The 24422-nt window shown below is 34.8% G+C and overlaps 1 protein-coding gene across 1 annotated transcript in view; it reads right to left on the bottom strand.

Moving 5' to 3' along the window:
* Hip1 (Huntingtin interacting protein 1) overlaps positions 1–24422 on the bottom strand; it is a 48805-nt gene that overhangs the window by 10029 nt on the left and 14354 nt on the right. Inside the window, exons 2-13 of the mRNA XM_068777451.1 lie at positions 8529–8639; positions 6743–6895; positions 6188–6345; positions 5452–5513; positions 4335–4512; positions 3119–3239; positions 2350–2457; positions 2045–2166; positions 1175–1271; positions 681–744; positions 503–612; positions 337–437 (exon numbers count right to left, since the gene is read on the bottom strand). Coding sequence (XP_068633552.1) covers positions 337–437; positions 503–612; positions 681–744; positions 1175–1271; positions 2045–2166; positions 2350–2457; positions 3119–3239; positions 4335–4512; positions 5452–5513; positions 6188–6345; positions 6743–6895; positions 8529–8639 — 1385 coding nt within the window. The remainder of the gene's footprint in view (positions 1–336; positions 438–502; positions 613–680; positions 745–1174; positions 1272–2044; positions 2167–2349; positions 2458–3118; positions 3240–4334; positions 4513–5451; positions 5514–6187; positions 6346–6742; positions 6896–8528; positions 8640–24422) is intronic.

The raw sequence follows: 24422 nt of genomic DNA, 5'->3' as shown, positions 1-24422 counted from the left end.
CTTGACCTCTAGTTAAAACACAACCAATCAATTAATTAAGAAACCAATTGTCACCTTTTTTTTCAAAAATTATTAAGTCGTGGTTGGAAATCAGTTACAAAACAAAATTATCATACCACATATCTAATATTCACATTTTTCGTCGTGTTTTAGTAGTATGGCAGCAATGTAGCTAAAGGGGATCCACCCGAGTCGATTAAATTTTAAAAGTGATCTAATAGAAAAAGTCTGGGAATGTCTAGTGTAGATAAATCTTATGATAAAAAAGTTATTGATACGGAAAAATTTGTATACTATCCTTAATTTAATTAACATGTTTTAACTTAATGAACTTACTTAATTCTGTCATTGAGCTGTTGTTGCAACATTAACTTGGCACTTTCATGCTGAGCCGCGGCGGCTCTAAGACCGGACGCCATTTTGTCTACTTCCGCTTTCTGAAAAGAACGCAATCTAATTCTGTGTTCTTATTTTGAAATAAAATAAACATGTGATTCTCTACCTGTCTGATTAGTGCAATGTGCTCTTCGCGCAACTGTGTGTAAGCGCCTTTAAGTTTTTGAAATTTTTCATCTATCACTTTAGCTCTATCTTCCGTCTCCACCAATTTCTCTGCAAATATAAATAAATACTCAACACCTTTCAACTTAATGTAACAATAAAGTATAAAATTCACATACGTTTTATTCCTGGAGTTTCCGCAGAAAGTATTTCGGCTTTTTGTTTCTCGGTTTCTAATTCTGACTGTAAACAGAACTCTGATTAATTTCTTGGAAAGTGTATATTGAACTGTGTTACGTTTATAATGCTATCGAAATCGCTGTACCACTAGGTCTCTGCGCACCCAGGCTAAGTAGGCCCCACCTATCCGCTCTTTCCAAAAACGTAGTACAGCAGTTTCGATAGAACTATAATATGTTACAATAAACGGCTTATAACCTAAAAATTAACTATAACAGCGGGAATTCGGGAACATCGTGTCCGGATTTAATGCCGAAATGAAACGTACGAATAAAGATAGAATGTTGTTTTGAACGGCGTCGATAGATGTCTTAGTGCACGTTTGGCGCGAGGTCTTGGCTGTATTAAGTGTAATAAAATAACCTTATTAAACCAAAATTGTGTAACCCCTATATAATGTAATGTATATAAATTAAAATATTAGTTTATATACCTTCGTAGCATGTAGCTGAGATTCGAGACGAGTGCAGTGTTCTCTCATCGAGCCCAGCATTGTGTTACGCTCTTGCACTAGCTGTGACACCTCGGTCCTGTCGTACACAATGTTCAATTTAAATCTTATATTAAAAATACTGACAGACACATGATAAATACAAGAAATAAAAAAACCCGTATTGCCTAAATCTAAATAATCTGTCATTGGTCTAAGTGCACGCATATAAATGTAAATGTAAAGTAATAAATCTTATTATAACATTCAGGACTTTTTACTTGATTCGTTGACTGATTTACATGATTGATATTATAATATCCTTATAATATGAGCAACTGTTAAGTTTTTGTCTGTCTCTTCTCGGCAGATCAGCATCCCGAGCCGGTGGTAGCTTAACACTAATAATGTTAAAATAATTGACAATTCAAAAGCACCATGTAAATGTCTACTTAAATCACGACATTTTAAATTTGAAAAGCCAATAGTTAAAGCTTAACAAAATGGTTATCAGATGTATGTGTGTTAGTATATTTTAGAAAGTTGCTATAGTGGGCTATATTTTGCCCGCATACAGAGATGACGGTCAACCTGAAACCAAAAACGTCCCCAAATTTCTCAAAGATTTCTAGTAGGACGAGTAGAAAACGGTTGTCTTACCATCTTGTAGGGAGACATCCAACGCTAATTAATGGTGTATTTTCTATATATAACTAAAAATAATATTGATAAGCCGTTACTGTAGCCACCTATCGTTGCGAAATGTATAGAATTTGAGTTAACCATAGCTTTAATTAAGATCAACTCATTGAGTTATTTTATTTCTATCCAAGTGATGAATTATGTTGTAGAAACAAATATGTTATATAATACCTCATTCTCTTCAGTTCGTTCTGTAGATGATCGATCAGTCGGTCGCGTTCCACTATAGGATCAGGCTGTGGCGACGGCGTGGTGCGCGTGTCGAAAGCCTCCACGGGTTCCAAATGTGAAACCTGAACAATGATTATAGACTCGTGATTAACTATATAATAACAAACATTTTTCTCAAAACTGTCTAAACCAGCATAACTACCGCGATTGAAACCCAGCTCGTTATATTACTACCTATAATGCAATAATAAAAGATCTGGCTAGATTGTATATATATACAATCTAGCCATAACCATATGGTTTACCTGACTTGCGGTATCGGACGTGTCTATGAGCGAGCCAACGGAGTCGACCTCATCAGGCGGTGGCTCGGGAATTGACACTACAGGCGTCACGTATGTTCCAAAGTCACTCTGTAACAAAATATTTATATCAATAATATGGCATTCCTGAGACTTTTATAAGTAAATTTAAATACTTTCACAGCAGCATTCCAGATAATGTTCGAAATAGTCATATTTCTATTTAAACAAATTGTCAAAAATCACTGTACATAAGTTCATAGAAAATAGCACACGTTACAAATAATATGTTTCTCGCCACGTTATTTCAATGTTAATAAAATATGCAATTTTTATATATCATAATCATCACAGACGGGTTGGCGATCGCAGTATGGTATTATGGTGCTCAAAGGACGCAGCTGGCTATACTCTCAATACTTGTTTGTAAGCTGTGGCAATCCCATACAATTAATGCACAAAGTGTGAATTATATAAGATTGTTGCAAGTCTCAGTTATTTAGCGCAGTGCTACCACTGCTCAAGTTCCAAATATTCTTCTCAGGTATGAGATATTTATAATCAAAAGAGATAGTAAACACATCTGAATATCAGTACGAATCCGCTGGACCATATTAGTCCTAATCCCGAGAAATGGTAACCCTGAGGGTAGCCTTCTCTATGACTCATTGAGCTACTGTCAGCTTGCCAATAAGTCCCGATGTGAAACACCACGTACCAAAGATATATAACTTAAGTAATAAAAGGTAAAAAGATTGATTCTGGTACGAACCTGCAAAAGGAAGTTGGGCGGATTAGAAGGCAGCACAGGCAGTGTCAGTAAATTTCTATAGTACTGTAGACTGCTTGCATGTTTGTAGAAGGAACTCAACTTTTTGAACTGCTGTCGGAACCTGTAATTGCAAAGTGCAAATAATGCAAAAAGTCATCAATAAAATGCAAAAAAAACGTATATACAGATGCGTATTTACCTAAAATACAAGTATTGACTTAAAGGAAGTTAAACACTTAAAATGAAAAAAATCAAGAATGCAAATGGGCGAGCGAGAGAGACTTGTGCGAGTGAGACAAATGTGTAACGATGTACGCACTGTTACGGAGCTTAATCGAAATATTTTTTTTAAAAAGTTTTTATTGAAATATACTATAATAAAACAGAAAATAATATAAAAGTAAAAGAGATCCTTGAGAAACCGTTTAACGAGCGTGTGTACTGAACTTCTTGGTAGGCTGCTGTGATGTATAGAAGTGATAGAATACTATAAAGTGATAGGCTAAAGATGCTTAATTGAGAGGTCCGTTAAATGTAACGAAAGCTGCTGATGCTACGCTTGGCGTGGAGGGAAACTGATAGTAATTCACAGTCTTCAACGACTTTCATACTTTGATGTTTTTATTAACCGTTTATGAATAATCGCAACGCCGTGTAGGTTTTAATATTAAACAAATGTTTGATCTCGTGTGTATTGTGGTCCAATTCTACTATAAAAATCATTTCAATCATTTCTTACCCCCGCAAAGAGTATCCCATGTAGGATTACCACTCCGAAAAAAGGCTCATCCTGCGGTGCCTGTACACATTCAACTTAACCACAGGATGTGCCTTAGCATATTACCCAGGAGCTGCGCTTTTCATAGAAAATCTAGGTGCCTTTCTAAAGGTACAGAGATCGTTCACCCAGGGGATTTTAGTGGATAGACATCCCACGTAGCCTTGACATTTCCCCAGAGACCAGAATATAAAAAAGATTTACTGCCGAAACAAAAAAAATTATACTCCTGGCGATGCCAGGGGAGATTAGGTTTTTCTCCGGAATATGCAGACACAATAAGTAGGGGCATCTGTGCGTTCCGTAGGAGATTCAAGTTCCAATTCAAAGGTGCGGAGAGTAGGAATCGTACATAACCTTGTTTTTCTTTTTTTCCTCCAGAGGGCAGAGTTTCTAGTGCTTACACAGATTTTCTCCCCAAAACTAATAAACAGTTACCTTTCACGGTGGCCGACGAGCGTGTCGGCTGGCAATGCGGCGTGCAAGCGGAACAGAAGGCGTACGTTGCAATCGTAGATGTGTGAGGAATCCTGAGCGCACGGAATGAGCGCTGCCAGCCGGCATTGCCCGCTAGCGGTCATCGAGTTGGCGCGCGCGTTGCCCAAACTCTCGAACACTACACGAACGACATCACTTATTCATTATTTTCCAATATAAATCTTTAGATCTTAAAGTTCTGCAGTAAAGGCCAATAAAACAAATGTTAATTCTTTCGAATAGATTTTACTAAGCCTTTTCGAAAAATCTATATACAGCATACAATTAAACATGCCAGGTGCGTAATGATAAATTTTTGATTCTAGAATCTGACAAGAAACTCGATAGCTACTCTTTGAACGCCAATATTACTGTCATATATCGACAAGCGCAGCGTACGGCGTTAGGTAGACAGACCTTGTTAAAATCGCTGCAACATGCTGAATGCAAGCTGCATCTAACCGATCTTATCTGAAATCTATGAGGCAGGTCTACGTCCGGCAGAGGACTTAAAACAACAGAAAATGATGATAATAGATCATTCAAAGTAATCACTTGTTTATGAAAAAAAGTAGTTTAATAGAGTCTATAAAATAAAATTTAGTTACTGTATAATGAAATTTTTTAATCCTGAAAATCAATGCTTAAAATAAAGTTTCAATGGGAAAAATACGTTATGAGCTGAGAAGAGCGCCAGCTAAGTTAATCGGCGTCTTTTTGTAATCACTTTAATGAATATCCTTAATACTGTAGTCAAAGCAATTAGCTTAAGCTGTATTATTATTTAAAAATATTTTATTTAATATAACAACGTTAGTAGCATTTTACTAGTTATTAATAAACTTTTTGGTTGCACGCAAAGGATTATCATATCAACAGGTCCTAAATGTGCAATATTTTCAACTCTACTATAACAATAATAGTAATTATTTTCTTTTATATATTTTTACGTAATACATAAATCGATTTCTCTCAATATTATTTGTTTTCTAAACCCAAGTAAACATATTTAAAGATGATTGAAAACCGGAAGAAAGGAGAGAAGAGAAAGTTTGCTTGAGTTTTTCGTGTAACGTACCTGCGGCTTGAAGGTTCAAAATGTCGTCCATGTAGTCGAATAGCTCTACGCAAAGCTGAAAACTGTAAAATAAGAATAGAAAAATATTTATTGTTTTTATACGTAAAACATGGTGGAGATAATTCTTCACCTACTTTTCAGTCGATGGACACCCACAGCAAGGTATAGGCCTACATCGACTTCCTAAAACCTAAAGTATACCGTCGGTATACCTAGAAAGGCACTACCGACGCTAATTACAGTTCAATTTAAGATTTTATAATAAAAGTGATATTTTTGGAGGCCTACCCAAGCCGCATCTGCCAGCTCGTGGTCGCCACTCGAAAATGTTTCAGCCCCAATGAAATGAGAGAATTACAATTAAAATATAGATTTAATATCAACATTAATGAGTTAATAGCATGAATTATTAGTGATAAATCGCATGTATTCATTTAATTAAGGGGGGAATACTAAACTCGTTTCGAATTAGAATCCAAGCCAAGGTCACACTCTCGTGACGAGCATGCAAGCTTGCTCTTGTCCGCCTCGAAATCGAGAGAAATAATTATATTTATGTCCCAACTGTCGGGCCTAATCGAGCTCCAGAGATCAGTTACCATAAAAAAGTCTAGATTAAGTACTTCGCAGCTGTCACTTTAAATTTGTGAAGCTGTAAACACCAAAGAGCAGAATGAATTAGTGGATCACAAAAACCTTCTCATCAATATTAAAATTTGATATTGTTCAAGCTTACTAGTTGTTGACATCGTTCTCCGCAATAGCGTCCAGCTCGTCTGCGGTGAGTTGCATATTGCCAGGGAAGCGAGGGTTGCGCTGATGGAACTTGAGCTTGCACACCAACAAGCTGCAGTACAGGTGAATCAGGCGTCCGTAGCCTTCACGCAGATGCACCTGCAACGGCCAGAAAATAATTTTATTTATTACACTTTAACTAGCTTTAAATAATGTAACCATAAAAAACAATGACACATTTTCAGCTAAAGAGAGATGATAAGAACCAAATTTCGGTAACATCTTTACACAAATGACACATACTCTTCCAACCAATGTACAAGATCGTCTAGAACTTTTTGTACGCCCGATAAATATTAAGTAAACTACAAAGACAGATATTTTTATCAACGTATAAACACATCCTTATCTAGATATTAGACAAACGCGTTTTTCGTTTTGTAGCACTAAGCAATAGGGCGGAAGATTTATTAACATTCTTTAAATAGGTGGGGGCTTGTGCGTTATGTATTTCGCGCTTAAATCTTATAGTGCGAACAGTTGTACCACGACTCACCCATAGCTTGCCTAGGTTCTCAATCATCCCGATGTGGCGCTGCGAGTCGTCCAGGCAGGCTGGATGGCCTTCGCGCAGCAGCTTATGCGTCACATGGCAGAACTTCCACGCCACGATGCGGTTGTCTTGTAGCGGCTGACGTATCGCCACCATCTATATAAAAACTTTAATGTAGTATTTCCATATATCGGTAAAACCATTTATCTTAAAATCTTTAACGTTAATGTATAACTCATTTGTTGTGGATTATTGTATGATACACCCTATACTGAAATAACGTAATGTGTAAAAAGCGTTTTCAAAAGTCGAATTCCTTCATATTATATTTAATTATTATTTAATATCATGTCCATGCGGATTTTGAACCGGGAGAATGTATTGGAGTGATGTCTTTAAACAGGGCGTTTTGAAATAGGTGTAGAAGCTTTAAAGCTTTTTTTCTGATAAATGACATGTATATTCAACCCATTAAAGCTTTTAAATTTTATCATCATAAGGTTCTGGTGTGGAACCCACAAGGTGGAAAATCTTGTGAAGGTCGTCGGAAGAAGCTGGATGCAGACCGCTTCCAGCCGATCCTATAGGTAATCTATGAGTAAAGACTTATGTTCTGCAGTGTACGTCATATATTATTATTAGTTCAAGTAATGACGAATGGCAGTTGATTTTCAACCAATTTCATTTCATGTTCCTGGATTCGAATATTAGTCAATAATTAATAGAAATAGTGACATAAAATTATTAAAGGATAATTTGTTGACAAACGTCTGTTAACATTTAATATCTTCCTGCCCTTAAACAGTCACGTATGCGCCACCGCTCTTTTAAGGAAATAAACAAAAATCAGAATCGAGTTAAACGCATAAGTTTTGATCAAAAAGTAATGTTATTTTTGTTATTTTTAACAGTTAATTAATTAATTGTTTACGGATTAAATTTATTTTTGTCTTTATCATAGTTATCCCCATAATTATTATGTATTTGTGGCAACATTTTTACTCAATCTCGAAGCAATCCAAATGGTTTTTGTAATCTTTTTAACTCCTTCGAAGTAGTATTTTAAAGACCCCTTTATTTTTATGGAAAAAGTCACAGGCCCATTCTTATTCTTCCACAAATGCAAACGTTATGGTTAATTACTGGCGCAAATAGCGCATAACTTGCACGTAATATTTCTTATAGACCGTTGTATCCTGTGGCAAAAACTATGACTTACGCTTTCCTCCTACAGGTTACGTATATGATACATATATATGTATAGACGTAACCTGTAGGAATAATAAATTCGCAATACTTTTTAAAAACTTTGTACACATACGAAAAATAAATTTGTTGTGGTCTCTGCTTAGGCCGTGTTGGCAACGATTAGAAACCTCATGGCTTTTCATTTAAGAGTGCTGTTATAGGGGAGCTTTATCTGATTATAATTTCTATTAAATTGGGCTCTTCCTCCCTTTCTTCTCATGACATTCAATACACGCTCGCTGCAAGGCCTAGGCCTGTTCCAAAGATAGCAACGACTGCCGGTCTTGCTTTACCCGCATCCAGAGCTGCTTCTACCATTGACCTTGACTATGTCGTCGATATTGATAATTACATGAATAAATTAATATATGTATATTATAAGACGAGACGAATAAACCTTGTGACTGGCATTAGTATTATATTTACTAATATAATGTTGAGACTACGCCGGGAAAACAATTGTTTAATCTAAGCAAACGAGGCAGTGTGTCAATGGACCATTGTCGTTTTGATATCACTATACTATAAGTCATTTTTTTACCCAATACGTAACAGCGCTCTGCTCTTGAAAAGTGCCGATGATTGTACTCCGGACATGTTTCTCCTTCACCGGGGTTTCGATAGAATTGATCGCCTTTTGTATGGCTAGCGTCTGAAATAAGAAAAACATTAAATTGATTCAAATGACTTATACTACCGGATGGAATAATACTAGCTTATGACGAATTCATTCCTCTCTTGAAGGCAATCACGTCTGCGGACAAAAATACTGACGCAATCAAACTTTCCAAACTTGCCAAAACGACGTAACGAAACTTTTTCCAATTTCGTATTTTTATATTTACAAATTGATATAATACATACAAAATCACCAATCTATAAACAGCTTGTTAACGATTAGACGGTGTGTGTTCTTTCTCGTTCTTTAAGGTCCTAGCGACCATCTGACCTGCGCGTTATATGACCTTGACTGCCTCTACAACTTGCCAATCCGGAGAGCTGTGTCAGTTATTCTATTCGTCTACGGAACTCCTCATTGAAGATTCTATCTCGTAGAGAAATTTTGAGCTTGTCAATAAATCCCAAAGTGAGAGACCATTTTTCTACACCGTAAGTTATTTTTAGACTTTGGGGGATATTAGACGAGATATTTAGTAGTTTCAAGAACGCTCGGTATGCCCAGAGTTCGATGAAAAAGATATAGTTATCTTGAATTAAAACTTGTCACTGCTCGCAAACATGTTTCCAGAGGATGGACGTGGATCTTCGTACCATATTACCATACTGTGATCGCCAAACGTGGCGATTGTGGTATATCCCCGCGTATATATCTTTGGGAGAATATCTTGCAGTGGGCGTCTATAGGCTGGAATGACGACGATATAAATCTTCATAAAATCCATAATTTAGTAATCAAAAATACATATAGTAAATACGGGTAGAAGGGGTCGTAAATAAATTGATAAGTTGAAACGGAAACACCCAAACGGAAGTGACTATCAAATACAATACTCTCGACATCAGCAAAGAAACAGATTTACGACATTCTATTACGCATTTAACAATTGATGGACCTCTTCTATACAATTGTAGTATTGAATATAAAAACTCGTGAAGAAAACTAGCTAGTACAAAAAAGTATTGGATTCAAAAGAGCTACATATGCAGGGCGATTGGTAATAGGCGTAAATTTTTTAAAGGAGAAATTTCATTTGTCAACAAAAGACTGTAAAACTATACCTATTTTTAATCAAAGTGATCTTGTAAAGTGATCACTCTGAAATATTTAACATTAATATGCTTTTTCTATTGGAATACGACAGACCAATAACTTCGGGCAGTACAGTCTGCAGGGGCAGAGAGTTAGCGATAATGAATTTTCATATGCAGTAATTGGAATATCTTAATTTGAAAACGGTTATCTCAACACATTTTCATTATGTTATTTGTGATTTATGATTTCTGAAACCATAGATTTTTGGATAGGGTGTACTATACATTGACAGCAAATGAGCTAAACATTTAACCCTTTAAAACTTCATTTTGTTTAACTGACAACACGTAGATTTGAATACAACATAAAAGGTCATAATGCAAAAGAAATAAAGAAAGACGATGATGCGAATCCGGTGGATAGACCACGTCTTAACTACTAATGTGTCTTTTTTGCGAAGCCACCAAAAGAACAGTGGAAGTCACGAGTCATCTTCTATGAGAGGTCGATTTAAAAATTGAACGCCATGCTCGCCACAAACCCGAGACGGAAAGCAACACGCTTTCATTAAATGTGGGCAATGTGGCTCTACCATAGGATGAGTTTTGCCAAACGAGTATAAACTTAAATAAATAACGATGACCACCAACAACCCGCTTCAAAGGTTATAGAGCTAAATATGAAGTATGTCAAGACCACGGCTTACTACCGTGTTACACTGTTAAGTATGTAATTTATTATTCACCTGCATTTCCGTAGCGATAACCTTTTACCGCAAACAACGCGTGTCGTTGCAATTGTTCTCGGTTATCCTTATTTAAAATATTCACTACCAGCTGTTCTCCACCCGCTTTGCCTGACCTGTTTTATGGGTATAACTTCGTAAAATCCATTAAGGGTTTTATTAACATGCCAAAAAAAATCTAAGTTCTCTATTTACGAGAGTAATATTTTGAAAATACTCATTTAATTTAAAAAACGCCTTCAAATTAGACTTGCGGATAAAATTTCGAAAAATCAGTTCTTACCTGACCTATACTCTGCAAAAGTAATATTCCTACCAAATATTAAATCTCTGAGCCTTGATTCCATAGATATCGTGATGAATGAGTAAATATTTGTAAATATCTTGTATATATAGGTAAGTATCGCTATTTACTTTACGCTCATAAATATTGTATTTGATTTTTTTTATAATCAATAAAATTACCTGACAAATTTTACCCTTTACATTTTTTAAACTTTTTTTTTATCCGCGAAAGTGGCTTTTCAAAATTGTAGTCGAGTAATTTAGATGAAACTTGGAACTTAAGTAAACCGGACCCATAAAGCATCGTCGCCGTTGAAATGTGGTGCTGAAGAAGAAATTTACGAATTTCGTAAACTGGTAATAGAACCGGCGCATCTACGATAATGATGCCTTCATTTGAGGATATTTGAGTTTTTCGGTCATATAGCCAGGAAAGGATGATAACTCGGAAAAATTATCGATCACTAGAAATGTAGATGAAAACGACGTGCGGTCCGGTGACCTGATCAGATCCCAAACACTGGATACCACAGCCGAAGCAATTCACACTGCTGAAGACCAGCACAGATAGTGTAACATAGTGCACGATAAACCTTTCAGAAAGGGCCACTATCCTTAATAGTGATGAATATGACGCAAGGAGTAGAAAGTTATATAAATATTTTTTAAGTTCATAAATTAAAAACTGTTTACTTTATTCTAGTATATGTAATTATGAACATATTTTAAATGTACATTAATATTTACTTAAACAGTCTTCTTAAAAAAACATACTTGCGTTTGACGAAAAAAATAGTGAGCTCATTACGTCACAAAGCATTGTAGGACAGGGCTACAAAGCACCGAGTAGCAATGTGTAGAAACTATGCAGGGCTCGCAAACACGCGGGGAAGCCTTATTATAAACCATGATTACTTAAGCATAAAGGGTCAAGGTAATTTATTAATCGGCTTTGGTTTATATAAACTAGTTTATGTGACATTGTATAATTATACGGTTTAAATTTTTTTATTTTGCTTCCGTATTTTGCGAAACTCTACCTGCTATATGTATATTTAAAGTCGTTTCAGCGCACAGGCGCCCAATGCAAGTCATAACCATGTCCCAAAGATATCTATGGAAGGAGATACTATAATCGCCACGCTTGGCAGGTTGATGATCACAATGGTATATTATGTGGTACGCACAGAACGCTGCTGTCCATCCTCTGGAAACTTGTTTGTAAGCGGTGGCAATTCTATATAATTAGTGCACTAAGTGTAAATTATGTAAGATTATTTCCCCGGAAAAGAACCTGCGACCTACGATCGCAAGTGTCAGTCTAAATGCCTTATAACCTGTGTAATCCGTGCGTTTATTTTTTTATACCCTCGGTTTTACAACAATTTAACGAATCGTTTAAATTTTAACTATAGATTACATATGAAATTACTTTGTTTCAATATTGTTTAATATAAAAACCCTTTCTTTTTCACACGTGCAACACAAATGCTCCAGCCAATAATCTTTTACCCAAAATTACTTCCTTGTTAAAAGTAACAAAATCTTCAATTAAATACTATTATTCTTTAGATTAGATAAAATCTCCTGGAATTTGTACGCAGGAATACAAAGTCAACTAAAATGACATTTTATTTTTTTTAAAAAACAATAGTTGGCACCTGTTATATCACGTCGCGATGGCAACCCTCGTAGCTATAAATTAAATTAAAAGATAAAATTAATTTATTCAACATTGGAACAAAACTCTTATTGATCGCCAGCTTATTATTTTTTTATTGTTTTTGTCTCTACTCTACACAAGGTGTTTGTTATAGCTGTGGAGAAGAAGCAAAAAGAACTCCACTAAGATTAGAGAAATTATAGGGACCTTGATGTACATATATGATTTCATTCACATTGATCATTACAAATGATTCAAGGTGGAAAATGTATAAAAGTACACTGGACCAATGAATTAGACTTAAGACCGGATGACATACCCAGTTACTTAGATACATGTGTTGGATTATTGATGCGAAACGCACACGCAGATATGAACATTAAAATAAACACTTTACGTAATTCTAAGGATGAAATTTCTTTAAGTATACATCAGGTAAAACAGATCCGTCATTGAATTGAAATGTTCTGGAATAATCGAAACGTCCGCTGTATTTACAATTTAAATACATGCATACATGTTTGTATTTCCGCAGATAGTTTATATATACATGCACACAACAATAACAAAGCGACGGAGAGCTGAACTGTACACGTGCCCGTCGCTGCAAGCCGACGCGAGGTTCGAGTATTTATGGAAGTGTGTATGCATCTGCTTGTAAACAAATACATATCGCATACCTCTATAAATACATTTGTTCCTTAAGAGGATAAGTGGCGTTGTTAAGGATTCTGGAATCGAATCGAGAACATCACACATAAAGACCGTTTTTTTTTTGTATTTGAATAGAAACTGACAGATCTAAAACGTTTGATATATGAAATAATTGCGCATATAAATTGAAAGTTAAAGTATATATAGATCCTTTTGATATTAAACATACATGGCACAGGCTTGATCTTTGACACATAAAACACTAAACACTAAACTTAGGGATAAACGCGATTGCGTTATGCTTTAAAATGCCGGTTGTTAAAGGTCAGTCTGTTGAATCGAAATATCAGAGTTAAGGATCTGTCGTGTAAAACCTGTGTTTCAAATGAACGAACAATTTTAAGTTGGACTTTGAAAACAATTCATAACCGAAGGTTGTGACTGCACACATAGCCCGAGCTTTAATGAATTCGCTTCGAGAAGCTTTCTACCAAAAACTGATCAATCACTTAACTCCAATGTGTTTTATGACGCTAACTCAAAAGAAGAGTTTTCAACAAATCCCAAACTCTCGTGAATTAAAAAAAATATTCGTCGAGAAATTAACTCAATTGAACCAAGTTTAGTGCTTAGTTTAACTTAGCGGAAGACATTTGGATGACATATTCTTTAAACAAAATACGCATTTCTATTCTCTTTCATTGTTTTTATTAAAACTATGTATCAAATATTATTTTTTTATTAAAGTTTAAAAATTTAAATGTACCACCAGATACTCTCTACATTGTTGACTTCTCAAACCAAAACAGAATGATTCGAACTTCAACCTCTTTAGGAGAACTGGTACGGTCATGCACAAAACCAAGATTAAATAAGAGAATATAGCGGGTTTTATCAAATTCTACAACGGATACATAAAATTGTAAAAGTTAAATATGACATTTCATAATATTTCTGATTCACTAAAATTGAGTTTTGTTAACTTTTAGTAATAAAATACATGAAACAGGTCCGGCATTATTCGGTATTATTCCTGTAACTAAAGTGAGGGAAATTTTCATGAATCATCGGTAAGCAACCGTCGTGGTTAATATGAAGTTATTTTTGACGAACAAACGCACTTTGTTTTGTTTTATGCATTTAGCTCGTGTGTTAGTTATTTGTGGCGAACTTTGCTTTAAACGCATTGAATATAAAGTCTATTAATCATTTCTGTTCGTATGAAAATAATGACTTTCCTATTGTTAGGTGAGTTGTTTATGTTAGAGCCGACGCAGTATTAAATTCCAATATTTTAAACAGATACTTTGCTAGACTAACACTAGTTTTATTAACATTACGCTAATGATGCAAGGGATTAATGAGTTATGTAAAGGCTTTGTTTATACAAGGCCAATCATATATCACTAATGCGTTATACGTAAAGATTGTAACAAAATATCTTGATTAAACAAAGAAATTAATCATTTTTGGTTCATTGGTTTTTAAATCAGCCTCACCATAGCACTTACATTTTTATTAATTAGTACTGGCTATCCCGACCGACTGTACTGTCAGAAAAAAAAAACTTTAGTGGTTTCTTTACAAGAAAAAATGTTCTAACTTGAACAGTAATCATTTAATTTAATAATAAACTTAATATTCCCTAAAAATTTTAAAGTATCTGCGCCTTTTTTTCTTTTTTTTCTATGAGAACCTTCTACAAAGTACATTATATTTTTATAAAAAATGAAAATCAATTTATAGGGTATCTAAAAGAACAGGAATTTATTTTTGAATATAGATATAATTCAGATTATACTATTGTCGTCCTTATTTCAGCCATAAGGGGATTTAGTCATGAGAGTAATATACTACAATGGCCACACTTGACAGACGGGATTGGCGGTCGCAGTGTGGTATTATGGTACGCAAAGGGCTCTGCTGTCCATCCTCTGGAATCTTGTTTGTAAGCAATGACAATCCTATATAATACACAATGCACAAAGTGTGAATTATGTAAAATTGTATCCCAGGAATCGAACCAGTGACCTACGATTGCAATTGTCAGAAAGATTCTCTGATTTTACTTTATAACTTGTAATTATAGTACCTGTCACCTTCAGTTGCAAAAGCACGGATGAAATAAAACAATATTAACTGTATCTGGTAAATATTATACGAGTTTTTTAGCTAGAAAAAATAGATGCAGTTGCACCCACTTTTATTTCGTCTTCGAAAAAGGTTATCGCCTGTGGAACTGTTTACAAAGGACTTACGAAAAAAACTTACTTTTTGCTTGTATTATTCAATCAAAAAAATAAACTCACCAGCTGATAGAAGCGCTTATCAGTAGGGTTGGCCATGGCTGCGTGTTAGTGGACTGAGGCGGAGTCAGCGGCATGCATTAGTTAATTCTCGTGCTGCGCTGCAATAAGACGTGTGAGCGATCTGGTATTAGTGGGTTATAGGCATGCAGAGAAGGCATGAAGTAACATTAGCAATTAAATGATACATGATGTAGATTAACATTAAGTGTTAATTAAAATATTCAAGTGAACATGATTACAACGACAATTCAACAAATACTCATAAACAGCACACAGGATGATTGGTTGTAAGTGCTAAAGTTTCAAAGGGGTGAATAAATAGTTCATGTCAGAAAAAAAATTAACACTATTTCCATCAATGTATAAACGTAACCAGTCTGAAAACTTTATTTTAGTTCGATTTGAATACGACATGCTAATAACATTTAACAGTTCAAAGTCAAGATAGTCCTGCCTTTCTCAAATACTGCAGTCATAGTTGAGTACGTGACCAAAAGAATCGGTAATCGGTAAGTATATAAAAACAGGAGGAAATATAAATAAGTGTAAAACAAGAAATGTAAACAAAATATGAAGATAATAAAATATATAAAAATAACTAGAAATAATGTAATAAATTTAAAATCTTGCTGTGAAAAAATATGATAACGACTATAAAATAAGGAAACAAAAGGCATGTTGATAATATAAATCCCTGTATAAAACCAGACAGGGGTGTAAGAAAGGTAAAAGAAAAAAAAACAGTACAAAGTCTTTAATGATAGTAAACAATACTTAAATATAATATGTAGTTATCTGTTATTCTAAAAACGTATTTTCACTACAAATGTTATGATTACGTTATTTTTTCTGAAAACATTGATAGTTAGATAGGGTGTACTTTACATTATTTTACATGAAACGAGTATCGCCCGTTTAAATCGTTTACCTATAACTAGGGGTACGGAAATTTCGTATTCACGAAATAGATGCGAATAAATGCGAAAATTACACATAAATGCGAAATATATGGTAGTGTTCCTATGATGGATTATTAAATTATTATCGTATCGCCCGAGTCGCGGCTCGCATCAATTAAACTTGAGTGAAGTTCGTTTTGGACGAAACAGTCTACGCACTTTTTGGACACGAACTGACTCGACAGAACGAAAGCTTTCGAGTCTCTCTTGTTCGTTGCCTATCGCTCGAGTCGGGGATGTTGCATATGAGCACTCGAGCAGTGTTCATTTGTAACGCTTTAGGCACGCAAGTGTTTTACAAAAATATTTTTTTGTGCACTTGAAATGGGACGCCCTAAGAAAGACTTGACAGATAGAATACTAGAATTTAAGAAAGATGGTCTGTATGTGTCCGACACAAATATTTTGATGTGCCAATATTGTAACATTCGTTTGTCTTAAGGACTATAAAGGAATTGATGAGACAATGAAAACTATGTTGAAATCAGCAAGCGACAAGTTTCAGTAAGCTTTCTCTTCACATAAAATTAAATAAGACGTACGAGGCTTTCTTTCACATTGGCCAATTGTTTTCCCCATCTGCGGCTGCAAGTTCAACCACATTAAATATAAACGTATTGCTGGAAAGCTTTTCGAAAATTCCTTTTTTCCAAGGATTTCCTCAAAATGAGTTAATTGATGGGCATGCGCACTTTCATAGGTTAATTCTTCGGTCTATTAATATAAATGAAAACCCCAATATACGGAACATATTGTTGGCTGTCAAATGCAACTTTCCGTCCAAGTCTGAAGTAGCATTACAGAGTATTTGGAGTCCAACCAACAGCGTGGACGTTGAACGCTTCTACAGCATATACAATGTCGTCGTAACGGACCGAAGAACGACGCTTAAGGAGTGAAATGTTGGAATTTCCACAATGTTAACTTTTAATTAATTAAAATTGTTTTATGTTAAGACTTGTAAAAAATTACTAAACAAGTATTTTTGTTTAATAAATACCTAATTTACCCAAATTTTACAAATTCAAAAATATAAATGCGAAATTTATGCGAAATTTTTAAATTTTGAAAAATATAAATGCGAAATTGGTGATTTTTTTTTTGCGAAATTTCCGTACCTCTACCTATAACTAATCAACCAGTATATGTCATTAATACAATAAAAACGATGAGAAAATCGTACTGTTTGTTTATATTTGACCTTGACTGGAGTGTATAATAATTATCGAACACATACAATAATAACATGCAAGGATTTATAATGGTGGAATAAAATCCCATATAAAGCGATTGTTATTCACCGTACGCCTTTGGGAAAACCGTACGGTATCATTCTTGTGGTAATGATGGTACAGTTAACTTACTGTTAATTGAAATTCATGCTAATGAATTATTATTTACATATATTCCGTTTCAAAACAGATGGTTACCTGTAACAAAAAAAATATTTTTTTATTATAATACCAAACTAAAATATTGTCCAAAGGCAATAAATAATTTTATTAGGGGGACCGGAAAGTAATGTCGTTGCTGTCGACATATTTTATAGAAAACCCGATTTATTTTTACCGCTCCTGTATTGAAAATTTGAATACTAGATGGCAAAGGGTTGTTGATAATGAAGGTGAGTATATTGTTGGTAAGAATGAAATAATTGTTAAAAATGTAGTCGTGTACATTTAACTTCAGGAAGCAATATTACTATGCGATCCCCCTAATATAAAGTTTTTTTTTTCTTTGCCTAATAATATTTGTTCGTTGACATTAATTGTTATTGTATGTTTAGTTTTGCGTTTCAACTTCCTTTCATAATATTAAATTTATCGGAGTATTTTATTATCAAAAGTGTTGTAATTTTAAAATATATAAGTAGTATGAAGCATATGAGTTTATCATTTCAGCCATATGACCGTCCACTTTTAGACATAGCCCACCCCCATAGATTTCCAATAAGCTGGTTTGAAGCGGCTTTCATTCAGCGTCTTCCGACAGCCTTAACCGTTTAAGTTCCAGACGGTATTGAAAAAACACTGTTGAAGAATCCCAAGAGGCGCGATCGCGCTTTCCTTATGTATGTACGAAAATACCCAAAAAGCACGATAGCGCTTGTTTGATTTATTGTCGAGAAGCACCAAGCGGCGCGATAGCGCTTGTATATGATAGGGGGAACGTGATCCTCGTATTTTTTCCGCGTTGTAGAAAATGTATTCATCCAGTATGTTTTGATAAACACCAATGCTACAAATTATAATTGTTACTCTCTATTTAAATTCTTTGCTAACAAATATTTCAACTTTGTTCTATATTTTTCTTAAATATAACAACGAAATTAAAACTTAATATTTTGTAATGTATTATTGTATTTTTATAATACGATTCTACCTATTGTAAAATATGCTATTTACTCCTAAAACGCACCGTCAGCTGCCCGCAGTGCTCGAAATGCGCTGGACTTTCTCGACACAAAATCTGAGCAGCGCGACCGCGCTGCTTAGGACTTAAACGGTTAAGTTGGTGGTGGTAACGATTGGTGGTCTCCACTCCAGAACCCTAATGCCGGAGCTATCTGTTCTGCGCGGTATGTATATACGGTAAGTTAGCACCACCCATTTGTGTATTGTTGAACACGGTACGTTGAGTACTAATGAATGTAAAAGTAATCACAACCTAACACAATAGCGAAAACCTTGACCACATATTTTCATTCCAGTGACTGTTTTGTTTAGTTTTCGCCGGTGCTGAGGCAATAACCGGTGTTTTGTCTAGAAAATATAACCAAGTATTTTAAATAACACTGAAACAAGGACAAATCTACGTATTGTGTAACGTTATCTTTTATTTGAACTTTTATTTCACAGCCTCATAGTTTTAAAACTTTAAAAAAAGGATACTTACATATTTTAAAATTAAAGAATAATATTCGAATTTTTCATATCGCAAGTCGTTACAAATATAATATTCAATGAATATAAAAATATCATACCTGAGATTTTTAAATTTAAAATTTTTAAAAGCCGATGACGGCAATTTACCTTGAAGCATAAGTTGGTATGTATCATTCATCTTAGTTTATTTTAATAACAAATAATACCTTTACATTTTCCGATTCACATTATATATTCCTTCTCACTAATGCTATCAACTTTAATGTATGTATACAACGTTTTATACCTACCCATTAACTGTTTGTAAACTGAGTTTCGTTTTAAATTTTGAATATTGCAATTTATTTTTTAAGTATTTAGAGACGCGCTTAGCTACGTATGTTATTGATTAATTTAATTTCAACATTATTGACACAATATGGCTAAAACTGCGTACACCTACATAAGATATACATACATAAATTACTCATATAAAATTGTAGATTAGAATATACATCCTTCAATAAAATTAGGTTACGCTATTTGTGAGCCAAAGTTATTTAAAAAAATACATTGTTACTTAGCTACAAAAATAGGAAATTTACTCTTTAGAAAATGTATCACGAGGATAATCCTGTAATTAATGTAATATATTTTCTTATACATAATACATATTGTAAAAAATTGATTTTAAAAGTGTTTATAGCAAAAATTAAATTAATTACATATCATCATCATCTTCATCAAGTCAGCCGATAGACACCCACTCTAAGGCATAGGTGTCCCACAAAAGATTGCCACAATAACAATTATATTATATTAATTAGATTATACAATATAAAGACAAATATTGTAAGAAATTGAAATCTGAATATAAATACTTCGTATATTTCTCACCAACCAAACTAACTATTAAGTATAATATGCATCTAAGTATTTTTGCGTGTATAATGCTCATACGGTGTACGTTGCTTTAGAAACGCACCGGCGGGAGGCCCACAGGTTATTAGTAGAAATTTCACGCCTGCTTAACTTTTCACGCGAGTTCAAATAGGGTCACCACGTTTGACAAGGGAATCAAAGTTCAAAATTTTTTTATCGCGGATACCAATAAAACAAACAATTGTAACTCCGTTTTATTATTGTATTGTTACTGTGTTATATTGGTAACATGTACAATAAAGGTTTTACTATTATTATAACTAATTTCATTCTTTTATGGTTATACATATAAACATGTTTAAATCAACTGAAAAAATTATTAATGGGACCTTTGAGACATGTGTTATTTATAGCAATTAAACGTGCCTCACTTCTGAATCATGGAGAGGACAATGGTCTGGATTTCATGAATAAATCGAATCCGGAAAATCCGTAGATTAACGATAGTACGACATAGACCAGTTGATTAGCTAGTTGTAGTGGCAGTGTACGGGCACATAGAATACTAAGCGGATATTATCGCCTGGCCGCCCAAGTCGAGGTCGCTTCGTGGGCACACTTGAGTGTAGTAACTCTATGGAGCGATCTAAGAGCTAACGGGCTTCCGATCTGGTAAAATAGTAGTATGTAAAGCTGACGCTCCTCCAGGAGCCCTCGAAATTCGATACCTTGAAAGAGGTTTCAGACTACACGCGCTTTGCAGAATCTAAGCAGCAGTAAGAGTTCGATCTAAAAAAGATCATGTTACGGTCGTCGGAAGACCGTTCGTTACGTCGACGAGGCCGTTTCCACCATTTCCTATTAGAAATCTCTAAGGGAGGCCTCTGTCCCTGCTGCTGAAATGATGAAGATAATGAAGTGTCACTATACAAAAAAAATTAAAGATTTTATTTTTTACGAAAGTTCTGTAGAGTCCGCGTATGGACACCCTAACTCGAATGAACAGTCTGTCCATATCCCGCGGCGCGCGTCTAAATCAGGAAACTGATGTTTACACTTTTTCCACAGTTATAAACTTAGTTTCCAATTACATAGACGGGCTTAGAAAGTGGACCACAATCTAATTGAAACAAAGTATCGGTGGTGTAAAATATGACAGTTTTATTTAGATAATGAGACATGAATGACGCTATCGACGCGGAAAACGGATATGAAATAAACACAACAATAAATAATACTATCATTCAATAACCACCTCTTGATTTTAATTTTCTAAATGCAATTTTTAATATTTCGTTTTAAGGCACATCATGAACGCACTAATATATAAAAAGATTAAATTCAACAAATCTTAAAACTAGCGAATTTAATCTCTAAATGCTAATAAGGCTATAGTAACCAAGACCGAAAAAAAGACAATCCTGCAGAAGATGTAAAATAACTAAAGGGTGCCTTCGACCTTAGTCACTTGAGAAGTCTAGGCTAATCACCTTTAGAGCTCAGGCAACTCGAGTGTAGTGATGTCCTGTCCAAACAGGCAAACACGATTCGATATTAAGTAAAAAACAAATAAGAACACGTGTCAAGTTCTAACGGTAATAAGATTACATATTGATTACTTACAACGGTATTACGTTAGTACGCTTGTAAACGAATAATGTGTGAAGGATTATACCGCATTCCACATCGTAACGTTATTACAGGGTTTACAATATTGCGTTACATTAGGTTATCGATGCTGTTTTCCGAGACTGAGGGAACCGGAAATATTTTGATTGAAATGTTACCAAAACCCCCAACCGCCTTAGTAAAGCGAGACAAGGGGAGAACGTACCTAGACAGTGGGATAATGTCGGAGGATAGAGCTAACATAATTCTTACTGTACTCGATACCCCGAGTATGGTCCGTGGGTAGATGTTCCCAGCACGGTTGTCCCACGCGCACCCATGGGACAATGACCCAAAGAGAAGCGCAGTACGATGGTGCTGTGAAAGCCGGAAAGGGTAGTAGCGCCTAACATCAATCGAATATAGAAAGCACGGCAAACGGTCGATACTCAAGTCAAAGTACATATAAAGCGCTACCAAAATAGCACTGTATAAGGGTTTCGAACTCACCTTGGGCATTTAGAAAAAGACAAGCTCTTGGGTAATATATGACAACGCTCTATGGAGTAATAATTCTACATAATGATGTAACTATATTACTAAAATAACATCATTATGGATGTATCACCTTCATGTGATAATAACTGAGTATATATTATAACAAATAGATGAGATTTATTACCTAATAACAATTAATTACATAAAAGTTAAATAACATCTTCTTATCCGATATTCCCGAGTGCCTAAAAGGCGAAAAAGCACGACTAATATATGTTATAAGTGAAGACTTACGGCAGTGAAACTTTGTATCTCACTTCGGGCCTCTTTTGCAAGCAAGCGCACAGTCGCTCAAAAAGCCATGTAGATTTCTCCTTGGGATTTCTCTACGAAATCGGATTAGGGATGGAAAAACATCTGTAGACGAACGAAAGTTACCGTGCCCAGCGGATTAGCCAATTCAAGTGACAGTGGGCATCTCACGTAGCGCGAAGAACAGAGAAAGTGGAGACAACGAACTGGCAAGCGCAATGTAGGAAGCGGTAGTAACAGAGAGGCAGATTATTGATTTGACTTGATCTGATCTGGTCTTTTACCGTGTACTTTTTGCAGTTACTTAAGTTATATATTTATCTGCGGGCGATGAGACCCAAATAACTTTAGACTCGTTGGTATATATTACCCAAGGTATATTGTTTAAGAACATGATCTCAATGATGATGCAACCTGGTGGTGCATCTTGCAGTCCATGATATAAATAACAATGTTATCCAACATTTTATTGCAAAAGCCTTAATCTTTTACGGTCCGCTGCGCGATTTCACCACGATAATAAGATTCGAAAATCTCTTTATTAGTTAAATCGTTTTGCGAATATACAACACCGACACACAAATTACTTTATATTAAAATACTAGAAATGTATATATATTATCTATGGTTAGGTTAACTTTCAAAAAACATGAGACAGTGTAGGCGATGTCGATGGTTTCACAACATTCCATTGTACGTTGTGCAAGCCATAGAGATACAAGCTTCTCGCCTTATAACTTCTATAGATCAACGCAATATGCACCAATTAAGGTGATTAATAGATAAACATTATGTAGCTTACAATATAATATTATATTTAATAAAGAAAAGAATGAAGGCATAGGTTTAAGTAAAATGAAAAAATCTAATATAAAATTAATGTAAATGGAGAGGTGAGTAGGATTTGACCTGAAAGCCTTCTTTGGCTTTAATGTTATGAAAATGTATTTAAAAAATAAACTGGTAAAATCATACATTTGTAGAAAGCTTATAAAACATTTGAAGAGTACTTGAAAATGCTCTTTAGTGCACTTTAATTTCTATTTTCTACACTAACCAATTATGTTAAAATAATATACTCTCGACACCAAAATTAAGGCTATGTTGCTAATTTAAGGAAACCAGCCCGTAGTGACAAAACGGGGCAAAACAGGGGGGAGGGGATAAATACAGGGTACGAAAGCAATAAAAAATAACGGAAACTATTTATCTGCAGTTCTTGAAAATCGAAATTTAAATGTTATTATTTAAAAAAACAAAACATATTTTCATGCATATGCTATCGTATAAAATAGAGCGTAACACGTAAAATTAAAAGCCGTATCAAATATTGTAATTAACAACGGGACAGTGCGAATGCTAAGCCAGTTGACCGTTCTAACCTAACCGTTTAAAAAGCCAACAGCCGTTAGTTCAGCATGTAAATGAAATTATATATTTTGATAATATCTTCATGAGGTGTTTTAACCATTTGCAAAATTATTGACTATTTTTTGTAGGGGTTAAGTAATTAGAAGAGCACCGTGAGAAACCTCTCTTAATACTTAACTTTTATAAAACTTAAAAATTCTGCATTACGATTTACGGTCGTGTAAAATAATACTTCAATATGTGTGAGAAATGATCTTTATCTATAATTTGTCCACAGCTAGGCATAGGCCTTTCCATAGATTTTCAATAGGACCAATAGGAAGCGATATCTGTCCGTGTGGGTAGAAGTCTACGATGTCATATCGTTGTCTCCACTTCAGTTTGCGGCCCCAGCGGCCATCTGTTCTGCGCGCTTTGTGACCTGCCACCACCCACTGCCGCAACAATTTTCCAATCATAAGCGATGAATAAAATATTAGTGGGGACTGATTATAATCTATAGTAAATTCTCCTTGGTTGTACTTTTTGTATTTGACTGACTGGTTGGCAGATTTCGATAACATTTTACAAA

The sequence above is a fragment of the Battus philenor genome, unplaced genomic scaffold (assembly GCF_028537555.1).
Source record: "Battus philenor isolate CCGP_79_NKW_IND1 unplaced genomic scaffold, ilBatPhil1.0.hap1 SCAF_13, whole genome shotgun sequence".
NCBI lineage: Eukaryota > Metazoa > Arthropoda > Insecta > Lepidoptera > Papilionidae > Battus > Battus philenor.
This window is presented reverse-complemented; position numbering and strand designations above follow the sequence as displayed.